A 12,881-nucleotide genomic window follows, 5' to 3' on the forward strand; every position below is an offset into this window, starting at 1 on the left:
AATATCTACATAATAAGTTGTAACCTTTTACATTATTTTTTAATCTAAGCATTAGACTTTGAGATTGTTGTGTATACCACCTAGGGAATTTTCTGAGTTATCACACCCAAGCTTTCATTTCCCCACTATTGGCCCCTGTTGCTTCTACTCCCTTTACCTGCCAAACCTCCATGTCCACCTCTGTTTTTTCCTTGTTACTGGTTACCTCTAGTCAGATGCCCAAGTTTAAAATCTAATTTGAGAACTGGGTCAAGTGGTAGAGTACATGCCTAGCAAGTGTGAAGCCCTGAGTTCAAACTCCAGTACAACCAAAATAAGTAAGTAACCAAAAAATAAATTAAAAACCAAAAGAAAAATTTTTAAAATCTGATCTGTTCCCTGCTTAGTCTTATCAATTCATTATTCCCACCCTAACTTTAAGAGTATATTCAAGAACTTCAACCTGGCCCTCAGAATCCCCCCCAGTTTGCCCTGTTTTCTAAACACCCTCCTTGGTGAGGTGAAGTAGTTCCTCCCTCAAGCAGTGTCTCTCTTGCCTAACCAATCTTTCTATCCGTCCCCTGAGGCTCAGGGGCATCTCAGAGAAGGTAGTGCCCCACCACCAGCAGCTCCCTCAGGCACAGGGGTAGGTAGATCAAATGAGATGAAAGAAGCTCTACCACTTGAGCCACTCCATTAGCCCTTTTTTGGTAGTGGGTTTTTTTGAGATAGGGTCTCACAAGCTGTTTTTCTGGGCTGGCTTCAAACTGTGATCCTCCTGATCGCTGCTTCCTGAGTAGCTAGGATTACAGGCCTGAGCCCCCAGGCCTGGTTCTCCTCTTTGTTTTTCTCTGGGGAGTGGACAGTTTTGAGATAACTAAAATTGGGAACATTACAGGGAAGGGCCTAAGAGATATGCCAGAAGGCATCCTGGTCTGTGCCCAGATGTGGGTTCTTCAGAAGGGCATGACAAGTTGATTCCCACCTTAGAAAACACCCACTCCCACACACTTGGAGGAAAGGTTCCCTACTAGCAGAGCCACTCTTTAGACCTAGCTTATGCCCAAGGGTGGCCAGCTGCCTCCACCCCTGTTCCTCACCTGAATCCATTGTCTTCCTTCAGGCTCAGGTTCCTGGCTCTGTAGTAAGGTGACCTCAGGGCTCCTGAGATTGCCAGTGAAGAGAACTAGGCCACACTTGCCCCCTTGGAGTGGCTCCGCACCTGCCTTGTACAGGCCGTAGTAGGCACATTGTACTCACCTAATACCTATAAAAACATTTCATTATATTAACTTAGTTTAATATATTTTAACTTAGTTTTGAGTAATTTAAACTTTATACCCATTTGTCACTAGTAGTACAGATTTAGAATCATGAAAGAGGCAGTTAAAATAATGGAAAAGTAGAAAAGGCATAGTAATAGTCAAAATATGAAATAAGAGAGCTAGAGGAGGACTCACAGTTGTAGTTTTAGATTGCCTGCCTAGCAAGTAGGAAGCCCTGAGTTCAAACTCCAGTATCACCAAAAAAAAAAAAGGAAATGAGAATTTGAGGTAACTGTTGATACAATAAAATTTAAACATCATAAATGCTTTTTTGTTATGACAGATATTAAAAGGTAGATGGGACTCATATCATAATAAAGGAATGAGGTTCATGTGTTATTGGGAAAATTCACCACAACCCAAACTTTGGAGGAGAAAGTGAAGTCCACTAGTTTTTGAGGCAGGTTCCCCAGGCAAGCAGCAAGTGCTTTTCACTTTCTGAACTCTTTATTTCCTCCTTTTCTGGGGGAAAAAATAAAATTCATTAGTTACAATTTATAAAATACTTACACATTGATTCTTCTTAGGTAATAGTCACTGCAACTCATTGAGAGATTGAGTCAATTTAACCAAAGTAGGCCTCTGGAAGCAGAGGCCCTATTAATAATTTGGGATTAATTTCCATGGCACTTACTAACTCTATGAATCTAAAATTATATATATTAGAAGTCTTAAAAATATATATTGTGGGGTTGGGCGCAGGAGACTCAAACATATATATGTATGTGGGGAGAATGGTCGTTTGAGACCAGCCTGAGCAAAATATTACAGTGATGCATATTCATCCCATACCAAGCTACTTGAGCTACTGAGATCAGGAGGATCACTGTCCTAGGCCAACCTAGGCCAAAAAGTTTGGGAGACCCATCTCGGTGGAAGAAAAGCTGGTTATGGTCATGCATGCCTGTCATCCCAGCAGTGAGAGGAAGCTAAAATAGAAGAATTGTGATCCAGAGCAGAAAACGGCTCGAGGCATGGCTCAAGCAGTAGAGTGCCTGCCTTACAAGCATGAAGGATTGAGTTCAAACTTTAATACCACCAAAGTCAAAAAAATATCATGGGAACCGGGGCTATAGTTTAGAGGTAGAATGTGTGTAGCATTGTGTGAGTCCTTTGGATTTGGTTTGAAAAAAATAAAAAGTATTCTGTCTAAAAGCATAACTAAATTTTTCTTTGTCTTCAAATTCTCCAAAAAGTACCTTGGGAAGTAGAAGCACTGTGCTTTCTTGTTAGGGTTGTATTAGTTTATTTATGTAAATATTATTGCAAAATCTGTCTGCACACACACAAACATATACGTACAAATTTAAATGTACAAATGGAAAAATATTAAATGATTGTGTCTGGGTCATGCAGTTAGGTAGCTGTAAATAAATTAGGGATCTGTAGGTAGCAGTTTTGATTTGTGTGTGTGTGTGTGTGTGTGTGTGTGTGTGTGTGTGTGTGTGTGTGTTAGTGTGTTAGTGTGTTAGTGTGTTAGTGTGTTACCAGGACTTTAACTCAGGGCCTACACCTTGAGCCATTCCACAGCTCTTTTTTTTGTGACAGGTTTTATTGAGATGGGGTGCCATGAACTATTTGCCCAAGCTGGCTCCGAACTCTGATCCTCCTGATCTCTGCCTCCTGAGTAGCTAGGATAACAGGCGTGCAACCAGTTTTGATTTTTAAACATCAAACTCCCTCACCATTTATACTGTGTTTAAGTTTAAATGTGCTTAGAATGAAGGAGAAAGGAAAGGATACTGAGGGGTGAAGAGGACAGAAGTATGCTATACACACACACACACACACACACACACATGCACGCGCGCGCGCGAAGACTGCATAATGAAACCCACCAAACACTGTTTGAAAGAGGGGTGAAAAGGGAATGAGGGGAATGGAAGACTGCATAATGAAACCCACCAAACACTGTTTGAAAGAGGGGTGAAAAGGGAATGAGGGGAATGGAAGTATATTGAAGGGCCTAAGTGTCCAGTGTACATTGTATATGTATGTATGGAATTATCAGATGAGATCCCCTCGTTAATGTATGATTCAAAAATTTAAAAATTTTTAAAGTTTAAATACGCTTAATAGTTGAGCTTTTTACATGTATTGTTTTTTTTCCTTAATAAAGTGTGAAGAGATTGAATCCCTAATAAATAATATTCTCAATTTAAAACCACACTTATACTGGCTGTGGTGATTTATGTCTGTAATCCTAGCTCTTAATTCAAGCAAGCCAGGTACCAGAGGCTCACGTCTGTAATCCTAGCTAATCAGGAGGCAGAGATCATGAGGATCGTGGTTCAGAAACAGCCAGGATGAATAGTTCTCAAGACCCCATCTTAAAATCCAACAAAAAAAAAAAAAGGGCTGATGGAGTGGCTCAATGTGTAGGCTCTGAGTTCAAACCCCAGTACCTACCTACCTACCCCACTCCACCCCCCCCCCCAAAAAAAAATAAGGCTCAGCAAAAGGATTGCAGTTCAAGGCCATCCTGGGCTACATAACAAGACCCTGTCTCTAAAAATAAATAAAACATTTAGAAGATTGGTACATTGAAAGCTAGAAAGTTTTGAGGAAAGAATTTTAAGACAAGTGGAAAGATATCCCTTAAACTTAAAAGAGTTCATTTTTATGAATTACTATTTCTATAAACACTGGAGGTAACTAAGCACATCAATAGAAATAAACAATACAGGACTGGGGATACACTTAGTGATAGGTGCTTCCCCAGTTATGTGTGACCCTGCCTGAGCTTGAGCCCCAGCAGTGGGGGAAAAAATTGCCTAGAAATTAACAATATGTAAACATGTAATAATCCTGGCAAGATGCATGTCTCACAAGTCAAGCAGAAATACTTCTTAAAAATGTTTTGAGGAAAAAATGCTTATAAGGATTCAAAAAATATTTTAGAGGTTTAAGTGAAACGACAGCACTAAAGTTGTTAAAAAGCCTTTGAGGTTTTTTTGAAAATGGTATCTTTATAACCTCCCATCTATCAGAGGATGAAGTATTCTTCTAGGAAAATAAAATGATTTGCATGCGGGCTGCAGGCATGTCTCAAGCGGTGAGTACCTGCCTAGTAAGTGTGAGGCCCTGAGTTCAAACCCCCCCCAGTACTGCAAAAAAAAAAAAAAAAAAGATTTTCAGAAAAACCCTACTCATCATTTTAATGAGTAAAATTTAGATTGCCTTTACCAAAAGTGTTTTCTATGAAATATTGACAAGATGTAATAAAATATAAACTTGGACAAGGCATAGCTTCCTGTTGTTATTATTTTATCAACATTTATAAAGTTTTGTTTTAAGAGAAGTTATTTTTTCCTTAAGCTAGATTTATTTGCTACATGGATCCCTTTGGGTTTTTTTCATTGTAACATACCAAAAAACAAAGAACACAGTTTGGGAATTGCCAATACAGGCAGTTGATATATCCTTACCTCTATTTTTGTTGTTTTTAATTTAAATACTGTCTTTTTGCTCTGGTGTTACATTTCAGTGTTAAAAATTGATTTATTTAATTATTAATTAGTTAATAGTTTATTATGTGAGTAGTTGTCCACTTTGTAGCATTGAAATCTTCTTCATATTCTACCATGAGGTTTTATTAAAATTTAACCAAATTTTAGTGTGCATAATTTATTACTTAACCTTTACTCTTTTAATCAGTAAACACATACTTAAAATGCTTTCAGAATTTAAGATTTGGTGTTATAAAATTACATATTGTACTGATACTTTATTTCAAAATATCTCTTCTCCAGATTCTCCTGCACAGTCAGTACCCTCTGGAGTCCGTGCACCATCTCCTGCCCCATCATCAGTACCTTTAGGGTCAGAAAAGCCCAGCAATGTCTCTCAGGACAGGAAGGTTCCAGTCCCTATTGGGACTGAACGTTCTGCACGTATCAGGCAAACTGGAACTTCGGCTCCATCTGTTATTGGGAGTAATTTGTCCACATCAGTAGGGCATAGTGGCATCTGGTCCTTTGAAGGGATTGGTGGCAATCAAGGTATGAGCCTGTGTATTAGAGACTAAGTTTATACATTTAACTATAATATCATAAATACCATTGAGCTTTCATAGTTATTTTTAAAAATCTGTGTTCTGTGCTCACTTCAGCAACACATATACTAAAATTGGAATGATACAGAGAAGATTAGCATGGCCCCTGTGCAAGGATGACACGCAAATTTGTGAAGCGTTCCAAAAAAATAAATCTTCATTTTTATCTCTTTTGACTAATCACTTTTGTAAAAATTGTGTTCCTGTGTGATCTTGTGATCTCTTCCATTGCGTTTATTTGTCATCGCTTGTTGAAAATAAACTAATGCGAGCATGTCACTTTTTCATTGTATTAAGATGTCAGTATTTCCTTTGTGGCTTTTAGGTTTTATCTTAACTTTTGTTTTATAACACTTAAGTGTTTGTTGTATCTCTATCTCTAAACATGGAAATTAGGCTGTAATACTTTTATAGTAGGCTATTCTGAAAAAATTCACAGTTCCATGTGGAAACTTTTAGAAAAATAAAAATACTTCATTTTGCTTTCCCTTGACTTTAATTATTACCAATTTTTTTTTTACTTTTCTTTTCCTTCAGATAAAGTAGACTGGTGTAACCCTGGGATGGGAAATCCTATGATTCACAGACCAATGTCTGATCCAGGAGTGTTTTCACAGCATCAAGCAATGGAGCGCGATAGTACAGGAATTGTAACACCTTCTGGTACATTCCATCAGCATGTTCCTGCAGGATACATGGACTTTCCTAAAGTTGGGGTAATGATTACTTAAATAAGTATTTTCATTACTTCAATATTATTTTTTTACCAGGCACTGGTGGCTCATGTCTGTAATCCTAGATTCTTGGGAGGCTGAGATCAGGAGAATCGAGGTTCAAGGCCAGCCTGGGCAAATTTCGCAAGATCCCATCTCCAAAATAACCAAGCAAAATGGATTGGAGGTGTGGCTCAAGTGGTAGAGTGCCTGCTTTGTAAGCGCAAAGCCCTGAGTTCAAATCCCAGTCCCACAAAAAGATTTTCATTGTTAATGTTCTCTTGTTTGCAAATGAGCATTTTTGAACTGACATTGGGGTTTGGGCTGCAAATATAGGTCAAAATCTGGCTAAAATATAAATGTTTGGTTCTTCCAGTTATTTAGAGGAATACTTTTTAAAAAATATATTGAATATAATAGGCTTATTTATGTTGTAATATTAAACAAAATAATAAAATGGAAAAAAATTTAGATGCCTTAGATAACTTGTACTTTATATCTTAAGGCTATTGATTCTATTGGGAAAAGTAAATAGTGACTTCAATGTTAATCTCTCTTTTCTTCCTGTTTAAGGGTATGCCTTTTTCTGTGTATGGGAATGCAATGATTCCTCCAGTAGCACCTATCCCTGATGGTACTGGAGGACCCATATTTAATGGCCCTCATGCTGCAGACCCCTCTTGGAACTCACTGATAAAGATGGTTTCAAGCTCCACAGAAAATAATGGCCCTCAAACGGTAAGACCTATTATTCAACAGACATTCATTTAGTGCTTATGAAATAAATACAAAGTCAAATAGGATATATGTAAATTGTAGTAGCAAGAGAGTATTTGGTCTGATGAGGAACTAGCATATAGCAGAAACATATGGGTAACTGTAACTAAGGTAATGATTTGAGGTTAGAATTTTGGAAAGGCATTTTATATACCATTGCATAGATGGTAAATAAAAGATTTAAAGTGATCATCATAATAAGATAATTTTATATGGATATCAAATTTACTAGTAATGTGAAAAGGGTCATTTAAAGGTTATTTTTTTAAATGGTGATGTATTTGTATAAGGTAGCTTATTTTGGTGTATGTTTAATGAGTTTTTGATTCATTGTCCTTCCACATCAGTCTTTATGTGCTCAGGTAATGGTTTTTTAAAATTGGTGATGTAAGATGAAAGATGGAAACAATAGGTAAAGTGTTTGGGGGCTAGTGGTATAGCTTAGTGGTAGAACACTTGCTTAGCATGCCCAAGGACCAAGGTTCAATTCCTAGTGGTACAGCAAAAAAGAAAAAAGTTTCCATTATTTCCAAGTGTGTTGCAGATTGAATGAGATTAAGCTGTTTTAGTCCCTAGATACAGAGGGCACTTCATTAGTTTTAAGTGTTTATTTTACAGATATATGTTAAAATATGTATTTAATAAAATGCTTGTTCTGTATTCATAGGTGTGGACTGGACCCTGGGCACCTCACATGAACAGTGTGCATATGAACCAGCTTGGCTGATAAAGATCAGCTTGTTAGCCTGCAGATTCCTTTTCATTCAGAGGAAATCACAAGTGGCCGGAAAAAAAAAATTTTATGCTCCCAAATCATTCTACTGATGTGCTTGACTGAAGTGTGTAGGCTTTTTGCAGAAGAACTTACTAACTGACCTATTTTCTGTGAACATTTGTGACTGCCCATTCCTCGTCATCATCCGTTTTACTTTAGTTAGCATTTTTCTTATCATTTTTCCTTTTTTTTTCTTTCCCTCTTCCCCTTTGGCCATAACTTTCTGTTGAAGCTGTTCTTTGGCTGGTTGGTTTTAGTACTGTAAACTGCTTCTGAGCAAACACGGAAATTTAGCAAAATTATGTAAACTTGATCCTGAAGTTTTAGAATGGCAAATAAATGTACAATTGTTTACATAACAGAAAAGGCTAAGCAGAAAGTAAATTTCAATATGTCAGTATAGAGGCTCTACTTTATGTAGACTTAAATTAATGTGAGATATGTACCTTCATATTCAGAAATCTGGATGTTTCCTTCATACATTAAACTATTAATAAGCATAACTTTTCTACTTGTGTAATTTAAGTATAAAGTAAAATATAATGGGCATTGTCAGTGGCTATTTCCCTACTTTAGCTTTTAAAACACCTATCTTGCTCTCTTTTGGGTTTATTTGTAGCAAGGCACATACAGAAGAAATTTCTGACTTTGACATGTCTTTTTTATTACCTTTTTGCACTTACACAACTAATACATACTTCTCTCTTCACTTTCTTCTCTGCTTACCTTTGTTACTATTATCAGTAAAACTCCTGGTGGTAGTGAATAAATTCTATAAAGATATTCACTGTACTTGCTGCTACAAAGAGATGGAGAATCTTCATCATCACCAGTGGTTTCTTCCAAACATAAACTGTTTAGATGTTTTTCAAGAATTTAAAAAGCCACCACTGTTCCAGTCAGCATACAAGTTCTTAATATACTGTTTATTATGAAATAATTCACTGTACTATTTTATATTAGATATTATTGATTCTTAACATTGGCTTCCCAAGTCATCAAGAGTCAACAAAAATTTCATTTTTTAGAAATTTAGTGGAAAGTATCTTAATTCTTTTTTTCAATTTGAAAGGCTTGCTCTCTACACTTATATATTATGGATGAAAAGGATGAATGGCTAACTTGGGCCAAGTAATGAAAGGAAATTTGCATCATCCTAAGACGATTTATGATAGATACATGAATACACAGATTACAATATAGTCTGCATTTAGCCTGTTTATATATGATTCAGGGCCACTCTACTCAGTGGGAGTTATATATTCCGTCCATTTGAAACAATAAACAGTAATATATCCAAGAAGAATATGTGTCTTACCCTGTCTCTTTTGGAAAAATAAATTATATGATTGAAATATAAAAGAAAGTAAGCATAAAAGTGAAATAACTCACTTTTTAAAATTAGACAAATTCCACACTGATAACTAAAATTCAGGTACATCATCACCAAGAGTTGACAATATTAATATGATTTATTGGCTGTTCAAGTAAATGAAATTATTTCTTGCCTGTAGTGGCCTGATAAAGGGTAAAAAAAAAATATATATTACTCAAACACATCCACAAGTTCACAAGTTTGTAAACAACACACTCATATCTTTTAATTTAGGTGTTATTAAAATACATAAATTTGGTTTTCCACCTGTGGTTAATATGCCCAAATTTACAAATACAGCTATGAAATAAAATTATAGCACTTTACTAAGAAAGGAGTGTGATGTTATTTAACAGCATTTTATCTATGCCTTTTCCCACTATATTGTTTTTGCCTAATTCTTTACTGTGTTGACTAGGGTTGTTTTCTATTTAAGATAGTCCTGCTAGGGAACAGATAAGCTATTTCAGTATTTGCTACAATACCAGTTGTTTTGTTCCACTAAACAATTTCTTAATATGGAGTGTCTTACTAAAAAAAATTGGGGAAAAGCCTATATTTTCCTGACTAACTTTGGGGCAAGTGACTATAGATGGGAATGCTCCATATTCACATTTTGGGATCAGGCCTGTGTAGTTTTAGAAGTCTGTACTAGGAACATTTTTCAGATACATTTTTTATATTACGAATGTAATGCAGTACATTTTTATTTGAACAATAAAAATAATAGCTTTTTTGAGACCATGTAGGTTTTTTTTTAACATTTTTCAAATTATGTGGTGTGTGTATATGCAGACTACATGATGTTTTTATTTTCTGTCATTGTTTTAAGAAGTGAATTAATTTGGAAATAATTCTTGGGTTAGAGCACACCTTAAATCTCCAAATATTGTGTAATCTGTTTATATCAACCATTCTACTTTAGAGATGATTTTGTTTACCATTTCCAAAAATCCCCACTTCATGCCTTTTTAATATATATTTACATATAACATTCACAAAAGTGATTTTAGTAATTACATATTTGGAAAAAATTCTCCTTCTGTCCCATTACTATAATGAAAAATTATTTTATTTGACTAGTAGAGGAAAATTAATTTTTATATATAATCCTAAGCCATTTTTGTTCTCTGGGGAAATAAAAGGAGTAAATGGTGTATTAAATAATTCTATCTTGTTCTTCACAAAATAGTATTCCATCTGTCTTTTGATTCAAACTGCCTAAATACGTATTTCATAAAAATTATGAATTGTGTATTGTTCACTTTATTTTTAAAACACTAGCAAGTGTTACACTAAACTGGGTAACTTAAGATCTCAAAACTCCTTCCTAGAAAAAAATTCCTTCAGATCCTCTAATTCAGGCTTTTCATTTTGAGGTTTTTCAGAAACATTCTCATTCCCACTCATATATCTGGATTGGAGAACATTTAAAGTATACCAAAACAAGGAATTTTATGGGATGGCAGAGTGGCTAAGTGGTAGAGTTGCCTGCATAGCAAACGTGAGGTCTGAGTTCAAACACCAGTACTGCATAAAACAAAATTAGGATCAGGCTGGGTGCTGGTGGCTCATGCCTGTAATCCTAGCTACTCAGGAGGCAGAGATCGGGAGGATCTTGTTTTCAAGCCAGCCTTGTTAAATAGTTTCTCAAGACCCTTTCTTGAAAATACCCAACACAAAAAAGGGCTGGTGGAGTGGTTCAAGTGATAGTGCACCTGCCTACAAAGCACTGAGCTCAAACTCTAGCACTGCAGGAAAAAAAATTTGTAATCTGGATTTTTTTTTTTTTTTTTTTTTTTTGGTGGGACTGGGGTTTGAACTCAGGGCTTCATGGTTACAAAGCAGGCACCCTACCACTTGAGCCACCTCCAGTCTGTTTTGCTGTGGTAATTTTGGAGATAGAGCCTCTTAAACTGTTTGCCCAGGCTTACCTCCAGCTTTGATCCTCCTGATCTCAGCCTCCCAAATAGCGAGACTACATGCGTGAACCTCAAGATTATTTTTAAATTATTGAGATATCAAAGGAAAACTTTGTGTTTTTAATCACTCTTAACAGAGATCATTTGGCATTATGTTCCCTAAATGTATTTTTACTTTAGATAAATGAATTTACCCACATTTCTTACATTGCATTGTTAATGTTTGGTATATTTAGGTTATACTTTGTGAATTCTGGGTGCTCCTTAATGTGTCCAAAAAGTCACTTGAACAATTGCTCCTGAAGGACTGGAGATATGGCTCAATTGGCAGAGTGCCTGCTTTGCAAGTGCAGAGCCCTGAACCTGAATGAGTTCAAACTCTAGTCCCACCAAAACCAAAAAACGGTCATTAAGCACTTGCTCATGAAAGTAACTTTTTTACAAGATCTATTTTTGTCAAACATTTCAGAAAGCATATTTGGGAAATCAGAGTAGGTGACTGTATGATTGAGACGTACTCAAATTTTGAGCACTGAGTTGAATCTTACATAAAATTTCTATTGACTGTGTGGCATGAACAACAGAAACTTACTTTTGATAGTTCTGGAAGCTACAATGTCAATATCAACATGCTGGCCTGCTCAGTTCCTGAAATGAAGGCCTGCTTTCTGTTTCTTCATATGGAGCAGAGAGGGCAATCTGTTGTCCCTATCAGGACACTAATCCAATTCATAAGGGCTCCTCCACCCTTAAAACCTCCCAAAGACCACATGTCGCTCGAGGGTTTCAACATGGGAGTTTGGGCAGATGAAACATTCAGACCAAAGCACCATGATGAACAAGAATTTCAGAAACTGCAAAAAGAAAAGGTAATAAAAGAGCCAAAACTATTGCAAGTAAATTGTATAGATTCATTCATTTACCAAACATCATTGCTAGTTCAAATCCCCATCCTACCAAAAGAGAAGGCGAAAAAACCCAAATGTCAGCTTAGCAGCACAATAGTTAAAGAGAATCATTTTAGGGGAGTTTGTTTTGTGTTGGAGTTTGAACAGGGCTTCCTGCACATGCTCTGTCATGGGGCTGACGGAACTGCAAAAAGAGTATCAGGAAGATGGATAGCCCAGGAAAAATGCAAAATTTGAAGTATGATTTCTATTTAACGGTTATTGCTTTTACACTATCATAAAGTAGAAAAGTCAGATGTGCCATCATTGAGGACTATATTGTCTTGGTGGTTCTGGAGATTGAACTGAGGGCCTTGGGGCTTTTAGGCAGACATTCTCAGTCCTTTTTTATTTTTATTTATTTGCTGTACTGGGGTTTGAACTCAGAGCCTACACATTGAGCCACTCCATTAGCCTTTTTTGTGATGGGGTTTTTTCAAGATAGGGTCTCTAGAACTATTTACCCAGGCTAGCTTCAAACATTGATCCTCCTGATCTCTGCCTCCTGAGTAGCTAGGATTACAGATGTGAGCCATCAGCACCCAGCTCCCCAGTCCTTTTGCTTTTAGTTTGTCTTTCAGATAGGGTCTCTTTTTCTTTTTTTTTTTTTTTTGTAGTACTGGGGTTTGAACTCTGGACTTCATGCTTGTAAGATAGGTATTCTACCACTTCATCCACTCTGCCATCCCTCAGATAGTAAACCTCTTGGTTTACTTTTGCCATATGGCCAAACTTGGACTGAGATCTTCCTACACTTGCCTCCTAGTAACTGAGATTACAAGTGTGAACCACCTCCACAATCAGTTTTTGAGATAAGAGTCTTAATAAAGTTTGCTCAGACTGGCCTTGAGCTGTGATCCTATCATCACTTCCTGAACATCTGGGATTATAGGCCTGTGCTACCATGCCCAGCTGGGTTTTTATTGTTGCAAACCTTGGGGTTAAACTCAGTCTTGCACTTGCTAGGTAGGCCCTCTACCACTTGAGCTACTATTCTAGTACTTTTTGTGTGTA

General features: G+C 36.6%; 1 protein-coding gene and 1 non-coding gene across 7 annotated transcripts in view; both read left to right on the forward strand.

The window, feature by feature from the left end:
• Positions 1–8,126, forward strand: part of Ankrd17 (ankyrin repeat domain 17) — a 153,435-nt gene extending 145,309 nt beyond the window's left edge. For all 6 annotated transcript variants that reach the window (XM_020157111.2, XM_020157112.2, XM_020157113.2 and 3 more), the window contains 4 exons: positions 5,057–5,305; positions 5,896–6,074; positions 6,645–6,809; positions 7,516–8,126. In XM_020157111.2, coding sequence (XP_020012700.1) covers positions 5,057–5,305; positions 5,896–6,074; positions 6,645–6,809; positions 7,516–7,575 — 653 coding nt within the window. In that variant the 3' untranslated portion in view covers positions 7,576–8,126. The remainder of the gene's footprint in view (positions 1–5,056; positions 5,306–5,895; positions 6,075–6,644; positions 6,810–7,515) is intronic.
• On the forward strand, positions 5,403–5,509 carry LOC141411113 (U6 spliceosomal RNA). The gene has a single exon (XR_012435954.1). It is a non-coding gene; the product is annotated as a U6 spliceosomal RNA (small nuclear RNA).
• Positions 8,127–12,881: the final 4,755 nt, after the last annotated feature.

The sequence above is a fragment of the Castor canadensis genome, chromosome 9, assembly GCF_047511655.1.
Source record: "Castor canadensis chromosome 9, mCasCan1.hap1v2, whole genome shotgun sequence".
Lineage (NCBI taxonomy): Eukaryota > Metazoa > Chordata > Mammalia > Rodentia > Castoridae > Castor > Castor canadensis.